The sequence below is a fragment of the Rhinopithecus roxellana genome, chromosome 15 (assembly GCF_007565055.1).
Source record: "Rhinopithecus roxellana isolate Shanxi Qingling chromosome 15, ASM756505v1, whole genome shotgun sequence".
NCBI classification, from domain to species: domain Eukaryota; kingdom Metazoa; phylum Chordata; class Mammalia; order Primates; family Cercopithecidae; genus Rhinopithecus; species Rhinopithecus roxellana.
In genome coordinates, this window is record NC_044563.1 from 87,461,251 (window position 1) to 87,483,022 (window position 21,772).

The 21,772-nt window shown below is 37.3% G+C and overlaps 1 protein-coding gene across 1 annotated transcript; it reads right to left on the bottom strand.

The window, feature by feature from the left end:
- Positions 1–5,293: 5,293 nt before the first annotated feature.
- LOC104678189 (olfactory receptor 502-like) lies at positions 5,294–6,223 on the bottom strand. Its single transcript, XM_030918938.1, has one exon. The coding sequence runs from the start codon at positions 6,221–6,223 to the stop codon at positions 5,294–5,296; it is 930 nt and encodes a 309-aa protein (XP_030774798.1).
- Between the last annotated feature and the right edge of the window lie 15,549 nt (positions 6,224–21,772).

Here is a 21,772-nt window from a genome sequence, read left to right on the forward strand (position 1 = left end):
GAGGTTGTAGGCAATAAAGCAGAAAATATCAAGCAGCAAAGATGAGCTCAAAATTGATAGTTACACAACAGTTGAAAAACAGCAATTCATAAAAGGGAAACAAAATAGAACTTATACTCAAAGAAAAATTTATTCATAATATAAATTATAATTAAATTTTTAAATAGATAATGGAGATTATTATGTTCATAAAAACATATTTCATAAGACAAGAAAAGGCAGGCATTAAAGGGAAATAGTTAATGATTATGGAAGTTAAAATAAAAATTTTGAAATTTTAGCAATTCACATATTTTACTATTGTTTAAAACAAAAATACATATTTTGCTGTTAAAAACAGCAGCCACAATGTCCCTTAACAAAAATATTTATTAAACACATAATTTATACTTTCTGTAACTTGCTTTTTGTCTTAATATTTTGTGGAATACATATAAATCAATTTCATTTTTTTAATAGTTTCATAGCATTACAAACTTTGAAGGTAACATATTAAATTTAATGGACATTCAGGCACTTTCAAATGTTCACAGTAGTAAGATATGTAAAGAACATTCTTGCATAACTTTTTAGCATACTTAGATATTTTAAAATAATTTTTTGTCATTTAAAAATATACACAAAAATATATAAAATCTATAGCTCCACAAGTTCCTTTACTTAGCATTTGATTGCTTTGAGCCAACTTCAGACATATTATTTCTTCTATAAAATCTTAAAGATAAAACTTCCTTAAAAACAAATAATTTAAGGAAGATTTTAAAATGTTATAGGTCTTGTTCAAGTAATATGAATAAAATGCTACTGTGGGAAGTGTTAGGAGCAATTTATTCTCCCTGATGGAATCTGGGCAATTTTTACTCATTAAAGTCTTTCTCTTGGATCATTCGTTAGTCACAGTGAGGTTCTCATCAAAGTATATATAGATCTAAAATAATTTTTTAAGAACTAAAATGACAGCCAAAAGCAATGATTCCTTTTTGGAATATGAAATGAAAGGATAAATGGAACCCCTGATAATTTAGAAAATACTTTAGACACACACTTTGACATGATTATGTATACATGCAATTTTCAATTGCTGTGAATTGTCAGTGTAATTTCCCCAGACAGATAATATACTTAAGGTGATATATCCCAAGTGTATCAAACTTTGCATAAGCATAATTTTATTGCACAGTGAAAATTGCCTAGATTCCATACCTACTGTTGAAGTATGCATCAATGGACAATATTTGCCCTGGGTCACAGATACAGAAATACTTGTCAGTTTCACCAAGGAAATTTTCAGTAGTTAAGAAACTGGGATTTAAATCAGTTACATCAAAGAAATTTTCAATTGCTAAGCAAAAACAGATCTTGGTGTTTTTATATACATGACAAAATTTAAAACAAGACAATTGTGAAGTATATAGTAATACTCTCTTTGTAAAGTAATAAAACTGAAGATCCAAGATTGTATTTAACTTGCTTAAGGTTCTGCACCACAAGGGGCAGAGCTGGAAACTGACAAAAGTCCGTATTTCCACATACCACTTTTCTTGACATGCTATATGAGCACTTGTGTACCTACTCTAATTTATTTCTGTCTTTTATACATCTATGTTTTTTGAAACAGAAAGTTCATTTCTGATTTGGGTCTATGTCTAAGCAATAATCTTATTAATGTCCTATGCCTAGTTAAGATGTCAGAACTTGAGAATTCATACTCAATTCTAGTAAAATTTCATATGACAGTCCATTGAGATAATTCACATGTGGCATCAATGATGTATCTAAGGCTAAAATGTAATAGTGTGGTTGACTAAGAATATGGTTTTGATTATTGTATGTTCAACTCCTTACAGATTGACTATCTTGAAGAAGAAAAAATAAATTATTCTGAGAAATTACTTTATCCTCAAATTAAAGTAACTGTGAATGTTGATATGTCTAGGATATCTTCCCCTATCCTGGTATCATGTATTTCATTCATAGCCAGGGAACATTGTTTATAATGCTGATCCATTATTTAAATCTAATTTCCTAATTCACTCTATGTGTTAGTCACTAAAATTTGTATCCCTAACTCTTCAGTTCATATCTAATTAATACTTAGTCCCTAAAAATAATACCTGGTTCTTATTGTTTCGAGCACTCCTTTAGTATTGAAATGTGTGTGTGTGTGTGTGTGTGTGTGTAGAATATGCGTATTGGAGGGATCTGCAAAATATGCAAGATATTTATTCCACAGAGATAGCCACTTTTCCAGCTGCCTATTCCCATTATATATTTAGTCACCCTGGAACCCTCCATTTCAATTATTTTAAATAGGATGGGATCTTTTACCCCAGGAAAAGGAGCAAGTGTGAAAAAAAGGTATCAAGGATTATTCCACATTTTATGGCCTGATTGAGTGAATAGAGATCTCATTTACTAAGAATGGAATAGATCTCATTTACTAAGAATGGAAACAAAGGGGCAGAAGTAGATATAACACAGTAGGATGAGAGAGTAAAAATCAAGAGATGTCTTCTGATGAGATATCTTTCAATGCCATTATAAACATCCTTGTACTTATCTCCTTGAGTACATTGGAGAATAGCTTATTTTTAATTATTTAATTTTGGGGGTACATAGTAGGTGCATATATATTTATAGGCTACATGAGATGTTTTGATTCAGACATGCAATGTGAAATAATCATATCATGGAGAATGGGGTATCCATTCCCTCAAGCATTTATCTTTTGTATTACAAATAACCCAGTTACACTCTGAGTTATCGCTGACTATAGTCATCCTTTTGTGCTATCAAATAGTATGTCTTATTCATTCTTTCTATTTTTTTTTTTTTTGTATGCATTAACCATCACCACCTCACCACCAGACCTCCACCACTCCCCCAGCCTCTGGTAACCATCCTTCTACTCTCTATGTCCATGAGTTCAATTGTTTTGATTTTTAACTCCCACAAATAAGTGAGAACATGAAATGTTTCTCTTTCTGTGCCTGGATAATTTCACTTAACATGGTGATCTCCAGCCCCATTCGTGTTGTTGCAAATGACAGGATCTCATTCTTTTTCATGGCTGAATAGTACTCCATCATGTATGTGTACCTCATTTTCTTTTTTTGCCTTTTAAATAATTCAGTGGTACTTAGTTTATTCACACTTGTGCAATCATCACCACTATGTAATTTAAGAATATTTGTATCACTCCAAAAAGCCCTGTATCTATTAACAGTCACTTCCCATCTTTCAATACCAACCTCCTGCCAGCCCCTGGCAAACACAAATCTTCCCATACCTATGGATTTTCCTATTCTAGACATTTTATATGAATGGGATCTTATAACATGTGGTCTTTTGCGACTGGCTTCTTTCACTTAACATAATGTTTTTAAGGTTCATCCATGTTGTAGCATGCATCAGAATTTCATTCTTTTTAAAGGTTGAATAATATTCCATTGTATGGAATACACATTTTGTTAGTCAGGTGTGGTGGTGCACACCTGTGGTCCCAGATACTTGCGAAGCTGAAGCAGGAATATCACTTGGACCCAGGAGGTCACAGCTGCACAACTATGACCATACCACTGCACTCCAGCCTGGGTGACAGAGTGAGACTTTGCACCTATTAAAGCAAACATTGGGAGTCCACGGCAGGCAGATTGCTCGAGACCAGGAGTTTGAGACCTGTCTGGGCAACATGGTAAAACCTCATCTCTACAAAAAATTTAAAAATCATCCCAGTCTGGTAGTGCATACCTGTAGTCCCAGCTACTTAGGAGACTGACATAGGAGGATCACTGGAAGTCAGGAGGTAGAGGCCGTAGTTAACTTTTCAGAAAACAAATTTTTTGTTTCATTGATCTTTTGTATTGTTTTCTTCATTTCAATTTCATTTATTTCTGCTTTAATTATTATTATTTCTTTTCTTCTACTTTCCCATTTGGCTTGCTCTTGCTTTTGTAGTTCTTTAAGATTCATCACTACATTGTTTATTTGAAGTTTTTTCTCTTTTTTGATGTAGGCAGTTATAGCTATAAACTTCCCTCTTAGTAGTGCTTTTGCTATATCTCATAAATTTTGGTGGGTTGTGTTTCCATTATCATTTGTTTCAAGAAATTTCTGAATTTCTTTCTTAATTTCTTCATTGACCCACTGGTCATTCAGGAGCATATTGCTTAATTTCCACGTATTTGGATCATTTCCAAAATTCCTCTTGCAATTAATTTCTAGTTTTATTCCACTGACCACAGTGGAATAAGTCTTCTCTGACCACAGTGGCCTACCCATTTCCACCTTGACATAGGTTGACCTATGTGGAATGCATCAACAGACTCCCTTGCCTGTGGCTTCTGGGAGACACTGGCAGAGGAGACTGAGGCTTAGGTACTTCTCTGGCTCTTCCCCTTTTGGGTCACCTGAGTTGGCCGTAACCCTCCACCAAATGCCACATCTCCTGACAGGTGGTTCTCTCATCACAGCTCTCCAGGTTCTAGTAACTGCCCACATCTTTTGCCCCTCCAGGTTTTCAGCAGATCACTATCCCTGGAATATGGCATTACCTTTGAAGCTTTTCCTAAGTTCTGCCCACAATTTTATAGTCTCTTTATTACATTCTCTTCGATTATCCAGACTATTCAGCTATAACATCTTTGTGTGTGTGTGTGTGTGTGTGTGTGTGTGTGTGTGTGTGTGTGTGTGTGTGTTTTCTGGACAGGAAAGGATAATTCAGAGGATAGAACCAAAAGCCCAGAGGGCAGAGCCAAGAGAGAAAGAACCTATTTAACAGGGACCAATGACTGGCCCCTGATCAGGAAAATGGCAATTTGTATCCAGCTGATTTTTGTAAATGTTATGGGACAGTGATTGCTATATGACTCCTGTATTCCCCATTTATAAACAAAAGTGTTTACTAAAGTTATCCTACCCCTGTATCAACAGTATCTGTTAGGTGTGTAGCGAGCAGATGACTTGTCTCTAGTTCATATGTCTTCAAGTCTAATTACAGCAGATAACTTCTTTCAAAAATTCTAACTTAAAAAGAATTTTCAGTAGATTGTGTATTTTTAACATATAAACACATTTGATTTTTTAAAATTATAAATTTAACTTAATTTTATAGAGGTAATTTACTATGTGCCTCTGATTTACTATTTGATAGCTGAAAATCCACCCACTACTAGCAAAAGCTCAATGCTGGTAATGATGTATGGCCAGCTATATTTCAGACATTCAATTTCTTTTCGTTACTTTATTTATGGAATATTACTTTGTCAATCATTATAAAAAAGAACAGACATCACTAGTAAATATTTTTAAGCTCTGTCTTCAGAGCCCCTATAATCTCCTTGTTCCTGAGGCTGTAGATCAGGGGGTTCCTCACCACCGTGTAAAACACAGACACCACCTTGTTCTGGTCAGTTGAGTAGCTAGACTTGGGCATCACATAAATGAATGTAATGGTCCCATAGAACAGAGTGACCACAGTGAGGTGGGAGGTGCAGGTGGAGAAGGCCTTGTGGCGCCCCTCAGTGAAGTGCATCTTCAGGATGGTGATGAGGATGTAGATGTAGGAGAGGGCTATGACACACACAGTGACCACAATAATGGAGCCAGTAGAAAATGAGGGAATGACTGCAGGGATACTCGTATCAGAACAGGAGAGTTCAAGTAAAGGAGTAAAATCACAGAAAAAATGATTGACTTGATTTGGTCCACAGAAGAATAAAGACAGGAAGGAAAAGGTAGGGGAGGAAGTGTTAAGAAAACCACCTATATAAGCCACTATGAGTAGCTGAACACAGACTTGTGTGGACATTTTGGTTGAATAAAGCAGTGGGCTGCAAATTGCCACAAAGCGATCATAGGCCATGGCAGCCGGAAGGAAGCATTTGACTGTGCCAAAGAAAAACACTGAACTAAGTTGGATGGCACATCCAAGGTAAGAGATTGTATTTCTCTCCATGAGGAAGTTCATAAGCATGTTGGATGTGACAGAAGATGAATAGCCCATGTCAACAAAAGCCAAGTGACTCAGAAAAATGTACATAGGATGATGAAGCTGAGAAGAGATTCTGATAAGAATGATTGTGCTGAGATTGCCAGATATGATCACCAGGTAGATGCATAGGATAATCATGAAGAGGATGACTCCAAGGATTGGATCATCTGTTAAGCACAATAAGATGCACTCCATCACAGCAGTGTGATTCCCATCCTCCAGGGAATCCATGAGACGAAGTGGCTGCTGACTAAATGAACCTGTGATGAGAACAGCACATTAAAGCAGTAAAACCTTGTTGGTTTCATTTTCGCTAGAAGTCATTTTGAAGACATTCAACATCAGTACATTTTTCACATCAAATGATGAGTCTATGTTTTTCTTTCTTTCTTTTTTTTTTTTTTGAGACGGAGTCTTGCTCTGTCGCCCAGGCTGGAGTGCAGTGGCACGATCTCCGCTCACTGCAAGCTCCGCCTCCCAGGTTCACACCATTCTCCTGCCTCAGCCTCCCGAGTAGCTGGAACTACAGGCACCCACCACCATGCCTGGCTAATCTTTTTGTATTTTTAGTAGAGACGGGGTTTCACCATGTTAGCCAGGATGGTCTCGATCTCCCAACCTCGTGATCGGCCTGCCTCGGCCTCCCAAAGTGCCGGGATTACAGGTGTGAGCAACCACGCACGGCCAAGTTTTTTAAAAAGTTTTTTTTTGCATATATTTTATTGAATATAATTCAATAGAGGATATATACTAATTATAATTTAAATCAGAAATTAACAATTTGTATTTCTTTTTGAAAAGCCTCAAATTACTTGTTTAATGTTTGATATAGACATTTATATAGCAATAAGGTTATTATGAAATAAAATGTCTTAAGATGAAGAGTCATGTTGAGGTTAACCATACTTGATAAGCATTTATTTTTTTTTTTTAATTTTTTTATTATACTTTAAGTTCTAGGGTACACGTGCATAACGTGCAGGTTTGTTACATATGTATACATGTGCCATGTTGGTGTGCTGCACCCATCAACTCGTCAGCACCCATAAACTCATCATTTACATCAGGTATAACTCCCAATGCCATCCCTCCCCCGGCTCCGCTCCCCATAATAGGCCCCGGTGCGTGATGTTCCCCTTCTAGAGTCCAAGCGATCTCATTGTTCAGTTCCCACCTATGAGTGAGAACATGCGGTGTTTGGTTTTCTGTTCTTGTGATACTTTGCTGAGAATGATGGTTTCCAGCTGCATCCATGTCCCTACAAAGGACACAAACTCATCCTTCTTTGTGGCTGCATAGTATTCCATGGTGTGTATGTGCCACATTTTCTTAATCCGGTCTGTCACTGATGGATATTTAGGTTGATTCCAAGTCTTTGCTATTGTGAATAGTGCCGCAATAAACATACGTGTGCATGTGTCTTTATAGCAGCATGATTTATAATCCTTTGGGTATATACCCAGTAATGGGATGGCTGGGTCATATGGTAGTTCTAGTTCTAGATCCTTGAGGAATTGCCATACTGTTTTCCACAATGGTTGAACCAGTTTACAATCCCACCAACAGTGTAAAAGTGTTCCTATTTCTCCACATCCTCTCCAGCACCTGTTGTTTCCTGACTTTTTAATGATTGCCATTCTAACTGGTGTGAGATGGTATCTCATTGTGGTTTTGATTTGCATTTCTCTGACAGCCAGTGATGATGAGCATTTTTTCATGTGTCTGTTGGCTGTATGCATGTCTTCTTTTGAGAAATGTCTGTTCATATCCTTTGCCCACTTTCTGATGGGGTTGTTTGTTTCTTTCTTGTAAATTTATTTGAGTTCTTTGTAGGTTCTGGATATTAGCCCTTTGTCAGATGAGTAGATTGCAAAAATTTTCTCCCATTCTGTAGGTTGCCTGTTCACTCTGATGGTAGTTTCTTTTGCTGTGCAGAAGCTCTTTAGTTTAATTAGATCCCATTTGTCAATTTTGGCTTTTGTTGCCGTTGCTTTTGGTGTTTTAGACATGAAGTCCTTGCCCATGCCTATGTCCTGAATGGTATTACCTAGTTTTTCTTCTAGGGTTTTTATGGTTTTAGGTCTAACATTTAAGTCTCTAACCCATCTTGAATTAATTTCCGTATAAGGAGCAAGGAAAGGATCTAGTTTCAGCTTTCTACTTATGGCTAGCCAATTTTCCCAGCACCATTTATTAAATAGTGAATCCTTTCCCTATTTCTTGTTTTTCTCAGGTTTGTCAAAGATCAGATAGCTGTAGATGTGTGGTATTATTTCTGAGGGCTCTGTTCTGTTCCATTGGTCTATATCTCTGTTTTGGTACCAGTACCATGCTGTTTTGGTTACTGTAGCCTTGTAGTATAGTTTGAAGTCAGGTAGCGTGATGCCTCCAGCTTTGATCTTTTGACTTAGGATTGTCTTGGCAATGCGGGCTCTTTTTTGGATCCATATGAACTTTAAAGTAGTTTTTTCCAATTCTGTGAAGAAAGTCATTGGTAGCTTGATGGGAATGGCATTGAATCTATAAATTACCTTGCGCAGTATGGCCATTTTCATGATGTTGATTCTTCCTATCCATGAGCATGGTATGTTCTTCCATTTGTTTGTGTCCTCTTTTATTTCACTGAGCAGTGGTTTGTAGTTCTCCTTTAAGAGGTCCTTTACATCCCTTGTAAGTTGGATTCCTAGGTATTTTATTCTCTTTGAAGCAATTGTAAATGGAAGTTCATTCATGATTTGGCTCTCTGTTTGTCTGTCACTGGTGTATAAGAATGCTTGTGATTTTTGCACGTTGATTTTGTATCCTGAGACTTTGCTGCAGTTGCTTATCAGCTTAAGGAGATTTGGGGCTGAGATGATGGGGTTTTCTAAATATACAATCATGTCATCTGCAAACAGGGACAATTTGACTTCCTCTTTCCCTAATTGAATACCCTTTATTTCTTTCTCTTGCCTGATTACCCCAGCCAGAACTTCCAACACTATGTTTAATAGGAGTGGTGAGAGAGGGCATCCCTGTCTTGTGCCAGTTTTCAAAGGGAATGCTTCCAGTTTTTGCCCATTCAGGATGATATTGGCTGTGGATTTGTCATAAATAGCTCTTATTATTTTGAGATACTTTCCATCAATACCTAGTTTATTGAGAGTTTTTAGCATGAAGGGCTGTTGAATTTTGTCAAATGCCTTTTCTGCATCTAATGAGATAATCATGTGGTTTTTGTCTTTGGTTCTGTTTATATGCTGGATTACACTTATTGATTTGTGTATGTTGAACCAGTCTTGCATCCCAGGGATGAAGCCCACTTGATCATGGTGGATAAGCTTTTTGATGTGGTTCTGGATTCAGTTTGCCAGTATTTTATTGAGGATTTTTGCATCGATGTTCATCAGGGATATTGGTCTAAAATTCTCTTTTTTTGTTGTGTCTCTGCCAGGCTTTGGTATCAGGATGATGTTGGCTTCATAAAATGAGTTAGGGAGGATTCCTTCTTTTCCTATTGATTGGAATAGTTTCAGAAGGAATGGTACCAGCTCCTCTTTGTACTTCCAGTAGAATTCAGCTGTGAATCCATCTGGTCCTGGACTTTTTTTGGTTGTTAGGCTATTAATTATTGCCTCAATTTCAGAGCCTGCTATTGGTCTATTAAGGAATTCAACTTCTTCCTGGTTTAGTCTTAGGAGAGTGTAAGTGTCCAGGAAATTATCTATTTCTTCTAGTTTATTTGCATAGAGGTGTTTATAGTATTCTCTGATGGTAGTTTGTATTTCTGTGGGGTTGGTGGTGATATCCCTTTTATCATTTTTTATTGTGTCTATTTGATTCTTCTCTATTTTCTTCTTTATTAGTCTTGCTAGCAGTCTCTCAATTTTGTTGATCTTTTCAAAACACCAGCTCCTGAATTCATTGATTTTTTTGGAGGGTTTTTTGTGTCTCTATCTCCTTCAGTTCTGCTCTGATCTTAGTTATTTCTTGCCTTCTACTAGCTTTTGAATGTGTTTGCTCTTGCTTTTCTAGTTCTTTTAATTGTGATGTTAGGGTGTCAATTTTAGACCTTTCCAGCTTTCTCTTGTGGGCATTTAGTGCTATAAATTTCCCTCTACACACTGCTTTAAATGTGTCCCAGAGATTCTGGTATGTTGTATCTTTGTTCTCATTGGTTTCAAAGAACATCTTTATTTCTGCCTTCATTTCGTTATGTACCCAGCAGTCATTCAGGAGCAGGGGTTCAGTTTCCATGTAGTTGAGCGGTTTTGATTGATTTTCTTAGTCCTGAGTCCTAGTTTGATTTCACTGTGGTCTGAGAGACAGTTTGTTATTATTTCTGTTCTTTTACATTTGCTGAGGAGTGCTTTACTTCCAACTCTGTGGTCAATTTTGAAATAGGTGCGATGTGGTGCTGAGAAGAATGTATATTCTGTTCATTTGGGGTGGAGAGTTCTGTAGATATCTGTTAGGTCCACTTGGTGCAGAGATGAGTTCAATTCCTGGATATCCTTGTTAACTTTCTGTCTCATTGATCTTTCTAATGTTGACAGTGGGGTGTTGAAGTCTCCCATTATTATTGTATGGGAGTCTAAGTCTCTTTGTAAGTCTCTAAGGACTTGCTTTATGAATCTGGGTGCTCCTGTATTGGGCACATATATATTTAGGGTAGTTAGCTCTTCCTGTTGAATTGACCCCTTTACCATTATGTAATGTCCTTCTTTGTCTCTTTTGATCTTGATGGTTTAAAGTCTGTTTTATCAGAGACTAGGATTACAACCCCTGCTTTTTTTTGCTCTCCATTTGCTTGGTAGGTCTTCCTCCATCCCTTTATTTTGAGCCTATGTGTGAGAAGGGTCTCCTGAATACAGCAGATAGATTGGTCTTGACTCGTTATTCAATTTGCCCGTCTGTGTCTTTTAATTGGACCGTTTAGTCCATTTACATTTAAGGTTAATATTGTTATGTGTGAACTTGATCCTGTCATTATGATATTAGCTGGTTATTTTGCTCGTTAGTTGATCCAGTTTCTTCCTAGCCTCGATGGTCTTTACATTTTGGCATGTTTTTGCAATGGCTGGTACCGGTTGTTCCTTTCCATGTTTAGGGCTTCCTTCAGGGTCTCTTGTAAGGCAGGCCTGGTGGTGACAAAATCTCTAAGCATTTGCTTATCTGTAAAGGATTTTATTTCTCCTTCACTGATGAAACTTAGTTTGGCTGGATATGAAATTCTGGGTTTAAAATTCTTTTCTTTAAGAACGTTGAATACTGGCCCCCACTCTCTTCTGGCTTGTAGAATTTCTGCCAAGAGATCTGCTGTTAGTCTGATGGGCTTCCCTTTGTGGGTAACCCGACCTTTCTCTCTGGCTGCCCTTAAGATTTTTTCCTTCATTTCAACTTTGGTGAATCTGGCAATTATGTGTCTTGGAGTTGCTCTTCTGGAGGAGTATCTTTGTGGCGTTCTCTGTATTTCCTGAATTTTAATGTTGTCCTGCCCTACTAGGTTGGGGAAGTTCTCCTGGATGATATCCTGAAGAGTGTTTTCCAACTTGGTTCCATTTTCCCCCTCACTTTCAGGCACCCCAATCAGACGTAGATTTGGTCTTTTTACATAATCCCATACTTCTTGCAGGCTTTGTTCATTTCTTTTTCTTCTTTTTTCTTTTGGTTTCTCTTCTCACTTCATTTCATTCATTTGATCCTCAATCGCTGATACTCTTTCTTCCAGTTGATCGAGTCGGTTACTGAAGCTTGTGCATTTGTCACATATTTCTCGTGTCATGGTTTTCATCTCTGCCATTTTGTTTATGATCTTCTCTGCATTAATTAGTCTAGCTGTCAATTCTTCCACTCTTTTTTCAAGATTTTTAGTTTCTTTTGCTGGGTACGTAATTCCTCCTTTAGCTCTGAGAAGTTTGATGGACTGAAGCCTTCTTCTCTCCTCTCGTCCAAGTCATTCTCTGACCAGCTTTGATCCGTTGCTGGCGATGGGCTGCGCTCCTTTGCAGGGGGAGATGCCCTCTTATTTTTTGAATTTCCAGCTTTTCTGCCCTGCTTCTTCCCCATCTTTATGGTTTTATCTGTCTCCGGTCTTTGACGATGGTGACGTACTGATGGGGTTTTGGTATAGGTGTCCTTCCTGTTTGATAGTTTTCCTTCTGACAGTCAGAAGGACTGTCTGTTGGTCTGTTGGAGATTGCTTGAGGTCCACTCCAGACCCTGTTTGCCTGGGTATCAGCAGCAGAGGTTGCCGAAGATAGAATATTGCTGAACAGCGAGTGTACCTGTCTGATTCTTCCTTTGGAAGTTTCCTCTCAGGGGTGTACTCCACCCTGTGAGGTGTGGGGTGTCAGACTGCCCCTAGTGGGGGATGTCTCCCAGCTAGGCTACTCAGGGGTCAGGGACACACCTGAGCAGGCAGTCTGTCCGTTTTCAGATCTCAACCTCCGCGTTGGGAGATCCACGGCTCTCCCCAAAGCTGTCAGACAGAGTTGTTCGCGTCTGCACCGGCCCCCGCTGCTTCCCCCGTTGGTCTTCAGCTGTGCGCTGTCCCCAGAGGTGGAGACTACAGAGACAGGCAGGCTTCCTTGAGCTGCTGTGAGCTCCACCCAGTTCGAGCTTCCCAGCGGCTTTGTTTACCTACTTAAGCCTCAGCAATGGCGGGCGCCCCTCCCCCAGCCTCGCTGCTGCCTTGCGGATAGATCGCGGCAGACTGCTGTGTTAGCAGTGAGGGAGGCTCCGTGGGCGTGGGACCCTCCCAGCCAGGTGTGGGATATATTCTCCTGGTGTGCCTGTCTGCTTAAAGCGGAGTATTGGGGTGGGAGTTACCCGATTTTCCAGGTGTTGTGTGTCTCAGTTCCCCTTGCTAGGAAAACGGATTCCCTTCCCCCTTGCACTTCCAGGTGAGGCGATGCCTCGCCCTGCTTCAGCTCTCGCTGGTCAGGCTGCAGCAGCTGACCAGCACCGATTGTCCGGCACTCCCTAGTGAGATGACCCCAGTACCTCAGTTGAAAATGCAGAAATCACCGGTCTTCTGTGTCGCTCGCGCTGGGAGTTGGAGACTGGAGCTGTTCCTATTCGGCCATCTTGCTCCGCCCCCCCAGAAAGGAATTTCTAATTGCAGTTATGAATTAGGTCACATAAATGTATTAAATATTTTAAAAATATTAATAATTGAATATATTATTGTTTTACTTTTCAAGCAGTTTGAATTATCAATATAATCACTATGCAAAAAGTATGATTGCTATTCAGTGTATAAAACACATTTATTTGAACAAATCAAATAGCTTTCACTGTAACAATGTTTTCTAATTGGAGTTGTGTAGAATACAATAATATTATTTTCAACATAATATATAGTTGAATAAAGTATACCTAAAAATTGAAGAAGGATCACCCAACTGGTGGCCAGGTTGACACTCATCTCCAAATTTTCTAACTTTATATCCCAAGTTTTGTCTAATATGTTATTGCCTTGAAGTTAACAGCATTCAGACCTATAAACAAAGTAAATCTTTCTACACATATTGCTAATATCTTTACATTTTGAAATACTTAATTAAAATCTTTATAACTTTAAATACCAGTAAGTGCTGAAAGCATCTTGAAAGTACTGAGTTTATTAGAATATGGCATAGTGCAAAGTTTGAATAGTATTGAAAGACTGTAAGGGTTTCTGTCTCATGGGTAGATAAACAATGAATCCTGATAACTGGATTATTCCTGTTTATTCACATGAAAGTGATGGTGGAAACAGAGAAATTTTGTCAAAGTTGTTCACTAGCTTATTGCTTGATTATATCTGTCCTGTTTCTGCACTATGGCTTGTGAGTGCAGATATAACTTTAGAGAATAAACTGTTCTCAAATGGCAAATGAATATCTGTACATCAGATTCATTAACAAAAGCTAAAGTCTTACCTCTTGAAATGAGAATTCATTTATCTTTAGGTAACAAATAAAAGCCATGGTGGCTATATAGCTATATTTTATTTTTGTTTTCCCTTGAGGAAAAGACTCTAGAGATTCAAACGTGAATTCAAAACCTCGTGGAACATGATCATTTTCTGTAGCGGATATTGAGCAGTTCAGTTCACACACATAAACAACTTATCTTTTAAGATTCTGTCAGTTCTCAAGTGGTCAATTTATTCTGTTGTCTCTAAGTGTTCATTTACAGCTCTATAACCTTTGTTTAATAATTATTAGAGGGTATAATATAACAAATTGCTTTTTAAGTAAATGCTGGTTACAAGTTTACTATGATATTTATGATTAAGAAATATTCAATACTAAACTTCAGATGTAAACTACTAGCCTTAGCTTTACCTATTCAGTATGTGTTTGTTGAAAACAATTTTGTATTGATATCTATCTATAAGATGTACCATTAAGTAACTTAGAGGAATATGAGGTAGAACTTGATGTAAAGTTGAATGTTAAATATAAAACATTTTAATACATATACACTAATTATCAGAGCAAAACTAAGAAAATAAATACCTCAAAAATTTTATAAAGATGTACAAATTAAAAAGATGTAGGCCGGGCGCAGTGGCTTATGCCTGTAATCCCAGTACTTTGGGAGGCCAAAGCAGGCAGATCACCCATGGTCAGGAGTTTGAGACCAGCCTTGCCAACATGGTGAAGCCCTGTCTCTACTAAAAATACAAAAATTAGCTCGGCATGGTGGCAGGCACCTGTAATCCCAGCTACTTGGGAGGCTGAGGCAGGAGAATAGCTTGAATCCAGGAGGTGGAGGTTGCAGCGAGCCGAGGTTGTGCCACTGCATTCCAGCCTGGGCAACAAGAGTGAAACTCCGTCTCAAAAAAAAAAAAAAAAAAAAAAAAAGAAAAAAAAACAGATGTTTGGATGATTCCCAGATAAGAAATAATCTCTCACCATTGATATCTCAAAGAGTTGTCTCTTGAATGGTTCCTTATGGTATAGGGAGACAGTGGTAGAATACAGGTATTTTCAACCCAAATACTCAATTTTTCCCTAATTCTCTTGCTAATCCTAATTTTAGAATCTCCTATCTCAACCCCTGAAGCCCTTATTTTGAGAAAGCAGGTTTACCCTACCAAGATAATTAGAATCAGCATTCATTCAGAAGTCGCTTTATGCCAACAAATACGCTTAACAGTTTACACTCATTTAATCCTTACAACAATTTTATGAGGCATTTTTATTGCCCTTATTTTTTCAGATGAGAGAACTGAGACTGAAGAGTTCAAGCATCTTGTGCTGGGTGATTCCAATCCACATTGTCAGTTTCCTGCTTCCAGAGCTAACCTCTAAAACGCTCCACTTGAAAGCTCCACGTCTTATCTGAAGCCTAAGACCTTTAGGAAACCATTAGAAGCCTGCTTAGTCCTCATGCAAGCACATCCTAGATGTGGTAGCCGTAAATTCTCCTAAGGGCAACCCCAACCAATAATGGCTGGAATTCGACGCAAACACACTCTGCCCTGATCTTTCAGATGGACAGTTCTGGAAGGCAATCTCTGGGCCTCTCATTTGTTCCTGTAGAATTAAGACATTGTTGTTATAGAAGTGACCTTGATCATACAACCAAGAAGCAGAACATCAAGGGGAGAAAGGGAATCTCTTGTTTGTAGGAAAGTATGAAAATAATCTAAAATGGTAAAAAGCTGGTTTAATATAAAGATGTATTATATTTTTCTGGCTATCTATTGTACAGCATGGTGACTATATTTAATAAAATATACTTAAAAATTAAGAGAATAGATCTCAAATGTTTTGATCACAAAACTTTTATAAATTTGTGAAGTGATGGATATGTTAATTTGCTTGATTTAATCATTTCATAATGTGTGCATATGTCAAAATATTATATTGTACACCATAAATAGATACAATTTTTATGTGTTAATTATACCTCAATAAAGCTAAGGAAAAACACTGTATTTCTCTTAATTCCTTTCAAATTCATATAAATCAGCAAATAAAAATTGTAATATTGCCTTGTGGGGTATTTATGTACAGAGATGTGAGACATATGACAACTATAACATAAAGGTGGCAAGAAGAAAATAAGCATATAAGGTCTCAAAGTCTGTATATTTTATGTGAGTTAATTAACTCTAGGTAAACTCCAAAAATTTAGAGGCATATGTTGTAATTCTGAAACCAATCATTTAAAAAGTAATGCAAAGAGGTATGCCAAAAATGCCAATGGAAAAATGCAAATGGACTTTTTTAAAAGTTCAAATAATCCAAAAATGCAGGACAGGGGAAGAGAGAGCAGTAACAACTATAGTGACAAAAAATGAGGAAGAGTATCTACAAAATCTTTCAACTAACATCATTCTTAGTGGTAAAATATTAAAAGACTTCCATCCACATTTGGGTAAAAGGCAAGAAGGTCCAATCTCACTCCTTCTATTCAACATTATATTAGAAGTACCAGATATTGAAATAAGGCAATAAAAGGTAACAAAAAATATAAAGATTAAACAGGAAGAATTTAAACTCTCCTTTGTTTCCAATTCAAGCAGGAAATTCTCAGATATCTATAAAACAAACTACTACTAATTTAGTAAGATCTCTATATACAAAGATAATATACAAAAGCAATATTATTTTATTTCCAGCTTTATTGAGGCATGACTGATAATCAAAAATTGTATCTAAGATGTACAACACGATTTTTTAAACATGTAATAACAATAGAATCAAGCCAACATACCCATCACCTCATAGTTAGTGTCTGTGTATGTGTGGTGAGAACACTTAATATCTCTTGTCTTATCAAATTTCAAGTATACATCATTATTACCTATAGTTACTATGCCGTACATTATTTGCCAAGAACTTACTCATTTTATAACCAAAAGTTTGTACTCTTTGACCCAAATCCTCTCTTTTCTCAAACACCTTCAATCCCTGGCAACCATCTTTCCACTCTCTTTATGAGTTTGACCACTTAAATTTCATAAGTGAGACCATGCAATATTTCCATTTGTGTGCCTGGCTTATTTAACTTAGAATAATGTTCTTGAGTTCCATTCACGTTTTCAAAAATGGCAGAATTTCTCCTTTTTATGGCTGAATAATATTCCATAGTATGTGTATGTGAGTACATATATCATATATAATAATATATATGTTATATATATTATATGAAACACACTATGGACTCTTAAGAGTATATATGTATACATATATACTGCATATATACACACATACACATATATCATATACATATATGTATGTGTACATATATACATATATGTTATACACACACGTCTCATTTTCTTTAACCACTCATCCATCAATAAACACCTAGTTATTTCCATATCTTACTTACAGTGAATAATACTGCAATGAACATGGGAGTGGAGAAATCGTTTGAGAAACTGATTGCAATTCTTTTGGCTATATACTTAAAAGTAGGATTGCTAGATTCTATGGTAGTTCTACTTTTAGATTTTTGAGGAATTTTTACCCTGTTTTCCATATTGGCCACACCAATTTACAACTCCACTAACAATGTATAAAGTTTGCCCATCCCCCACATCCTCGCCAATACCTGTTGATTTTTTTCATAGTAGTTATCCTAATAGGTGTGAGGTGATAACTAATTGTGGTTTTAATTTACATTTCCCCGAAGATTAGTGATGTTGAACAGTTTTTAATACACCCATCACCCATTTGTATGAGAAATGACTGTTTTATTTTATCTCATTTCTTTCTGTCTTTTTCTTTTTTTTTTTTTTTTTTAGATGCCCAGGCTGGAGTGCTGTGGTGTGATCTCAGCTCACTGCAACCTCCGCCTCCCAAGTTCAAGTGATTCTCCTGCCTTAGCCTCCCAAGTAGCTGGGATTACAGGCTTGTGCCACCACACCCAACTAATTTTTGTATTTTTAGTAGAGACAGAGTTTCATCATGTTGGCCAGGCTGGTTTCAAACTCCTGACCTCAAGTGCTCTGCCCACCTCAGCCTCCCAAGGTGCTGGGACTACAGGAATGAGCCACTGTGCCCAGCCTTTTCTCCCATTTCATTAGTTGTCTCCTTATTCTGTTGATTTTTCCCTTTGCCATGCTGAGACTTTTTAGTTTTATGTAATTTCATTTGTCTATTTTTGCTTTTGTTGTTTGTGCTTTGGGAGCCATATCCAAAAACTCATTGACTAGACCAATGTCATGGAGCTTTTATCCTATGTTTTAATCTAGTAGTTTTAGAGTTTTAGGTCTTATGTTTAAGTCTTTAATCCATTTGAGGTGATTTTTTTATACAGTGTGAGATGAGGGTCTCTCCCCAGATTTGGGAAGTTTTCAACCATAATTCCTTACAGTAAACTTTTGCCCCATTCTCTCTCTCTTTTCCTTTTGGAACTCCCCTAATGCAAAGTTAGCTCTCTTGATAGTGTTCCACATAGCCCATAAACTTTCTTCATTTTTTTATTACTTTCCTTTTTTCTCCTCTGATAATTTCAAATGACCTGTCTGATTTTATTGATTTTTTCTTCTTCTTGATTGAGTCTGCTGTTGAAGAACTCTATTGCATTTTTAAATTCAGTCATTGTGTTTTTAGCTCAAAATTTGTTTCTTTTAGTGTTTTCCTATCTCTTGAATTCTTATTTTTTTATTTTTGTCCTTATTTTATTAAATTGTTTGTCTGCATTATTTTCTAGTCCCTGAATTTCATTAGAACAATTATTTCAAATTCTTTTTCAGTCAACTTGTGGTTCTCCACTTTTTTAGGACAATTACTGGAAGTGTATTGTGTTCTTTTGGTGGCCTCATGTTTTCCTGATTCTCTGTGATTCTTGTAACTTTGTGTAGGTGTCTATGCATTTGAAGAAGCAGTCCTCCCCTTCAAAATTCATGAGCTGACTTTTAAAAGTAAAGACGTTCACCTGCAGGAGGCTAGACATACTGGAATGCATGAGGTACCAAATGAAGGGGCATATGGTGACTGTGGGTCTCAGTGTGTATGGTGTCTGATTGACTCAGATAGCTGGGGTTGGCAACCTCGGTAACTGTGTGGTCCTTGGTGATGAGAGCTGAAGAAGGGCCATGGTCACTGTGAGGTGCTCCTTCAAGTTGGTGAAGTTTCACTCTCTACCAAACAGGAAAAAGACAAAAGTGGTAGAAAAAGGCCCAAAGTAGGAGTGTGAGATTGCAGAATACAAAACAGACAGTGGTTCAAGATGGGAGAGGGTAGGTACTGTTGATAGTTAATTATTTTGCTTTTGTTGTTGTTTTGTTTTGTTTTTCACTATCTTCAGTCACTAGATATACTTTATTATTTTTAAATTTTGAGTGTGTATAAAAAAGTATAAGCAGTCTTTATTCTTGTGTATTTATTAATACTCTGTCTTATCACAAGTTCTGCAAAAGCAGAACCTTACCAATTCAAATGCGTGTGATTTAGTAAAAGAGTGATCTCAGGAGAAAACAAAGAATGAGAGAGAAACAGGACAAGGCATGGGAATAGGCCAGAGAAAGGTGTGGAGTCAGTTGAAAATAGCTTCAGTCTGATTCCCCAGGAAGTACTGGAGCATGAATGGCACTTTGGAGTGGTTCTAGCTTGCAACAATAGGACATTTCTGCCATTGTTTTAAAGCCATCATATCATTCCGTTGTTGGCTATGGGGCACCCTGGGTGTGAGGGTATGCACTCCCAGCTATTTTCAGTCACTTATCTTCCTTTTTGCTAAGAGCAATTCTCAAAAAAGAGGTTTATATATGTTAGAACCTGGCTCTCGAAGAAGCTTGGGGATGTATTCACTGCTCTGGTAAGGGAGATCCAGGAAAGGCACTAAAATGTCTGCTTAGTTTCAACAAGTCTTATTTATTATGTACAGCTATCTACACTGTTACACTGACTCTGTTAGCATTGATGTTCTGGTACCCAATGCAAGTTATGCAAAGTAAATGCCTCCCCTTATAGAATTCCTTCTTAATGACAACAGTTTCTGTCTCGATTTTTATACATTATGCAAGCTAGGAGTTTCTTGGATGATGTGGCATTTGTTCTGAACCTTGAAGAATGAGCAAGATTTTGGATGGGTGAAATCAAGAATAGAGATTTTTCGGACAGAAGGAACAGAAAACAGAATGAGGACAATGCAGAATTTAATTTGAATATAGTGCATTGGTTTGCCTGAAGTACTGAGATGATGAGAACAAATATTGGAGACAAGACTTGATAATACATTAGGCAGAAGATTGTTATAAATGGCAAAGACACTGAGGGACAATCTGATGACAGGGGAAATTCGAAGCCACCTGTAGATATTACAGATAGCAGTGCAGTGACTGGAGGTTTGGGTAATAGTGGATATTCCTTTTCATCAAGGTCTTCTACAGCAAAGTTGCCCCCATGAGAAAAAAAATCACAGTGATCATACTGTGTGTTTGTTTTCTTCTTACCTTCCTTCTTTTGTTTCCCCAGGCAATAGCTTCTAATGATGACCCATTCCCTTGCCCTGTGAATAAGGTTGAAGAAACTTGAGAGACTTCGCAAATTTTCAGAATCATAAAATAAATGGTATTGTGCAGGAAGTAAAATATGCCCAAAGGCATCCTCTACATTCTAAAGTATATTTTTAACAAGTTGAATTTCAATCATTTCTACTGTTATTCAGAATAACAGGAGCAAACTTCATTGAAAAGCCCCTATGGTGTGTGAGGATTTAAGAAAACATATTTGTGAGCATCACATAGAGTGATATAGAGGTCAAGACTTCTGGTATCTAAATCAGTAGTTGCAAGATAGGGGTCTCAGTGGTCCCAGGACTCTCATTAAAATCTTCACTGGTCTTTGTCCTGTCTAGTACAGAAGCCAAGCTTGTAAAAAATGTCTTATTACAATAAAATGGTATCTAAATCTAAAAGGTGAATAACATAGCTAGGCAAATTTAGAGAGTCTTCTGAGAAGTGATAAATTGTCATTTTGAGAAAGCTATGTTTTTAGGAGGCAGAGAAGGGCAGGAAATACATTGCAACTTAGAGAAAAAAACATGGATATAGTAGAAGAGCCCCCAAAAGGACATGCTATATTTGAGAAATAGTGAGATGTTTCTTTTGTAGGAGAACTTGGCGGTAGGAAATGAGGATGGACAGGTAAGATCTTGAAGCCATGCTAGGTGGAATTCCCCTCAGAATCAGCTAGCTAAACATGTCGTTCTCTAGACTCTCACTGCCTTGCTGTAAATATGCCATGCACATACATTTACCACCTATCTCACTTTTGGCAAATCAGGTACCTCTCTAAGCCACAATTTCCTAATTGCAAATAAGATCATTGTAGTAGTACTTATATCTTAGGGTAGCTATGAGTATATACAAGACTATGTAACCAAAACATATAATAAAGAGTATAAGTTATTAGTATTATCTAGCTTGTAAGCAAAAGGGGTCCAAAACACATCTATAATGAGGAGACATAGCGTGGTCACAGGTGTGACATAAATAAGCTGGCAGTAGGGGAAGGATAGAACTGGGAGAAGGAGATACCATATTCACCCTATGGGACAGATATAGGGCAACTGCAGAGGGACTAAAAAAGAAGGTTAAGATGTTGGAAAACAGATATCTAGAATTTTGGAAGTAACTCATTGGGGTGAAAGATGTGGAAAGAATAAGAAATGCAGCCTAATGGTAACTCTACAATGTCTGTAAATAACTCAGAGAGGAAGCACAGGAGGGAAACCCTATATGTAAGGGAATATGGCCAATTTTGCTCTAAACATCTATATTCAATACTTGGAGGACATTCTGGAATTGGAGATGTCCCAGAAGAAATTGGAGATCCTTTTTAGATA

Coding starts and splice junctions, on each gene's coding strand:
- LOC104678189 (XM_030918938.1), bottom strand. CDS start 6,223: ATGGATTCCCTGGAGGATGGGAATCACACTGCTGTGATGGAGTGCATC.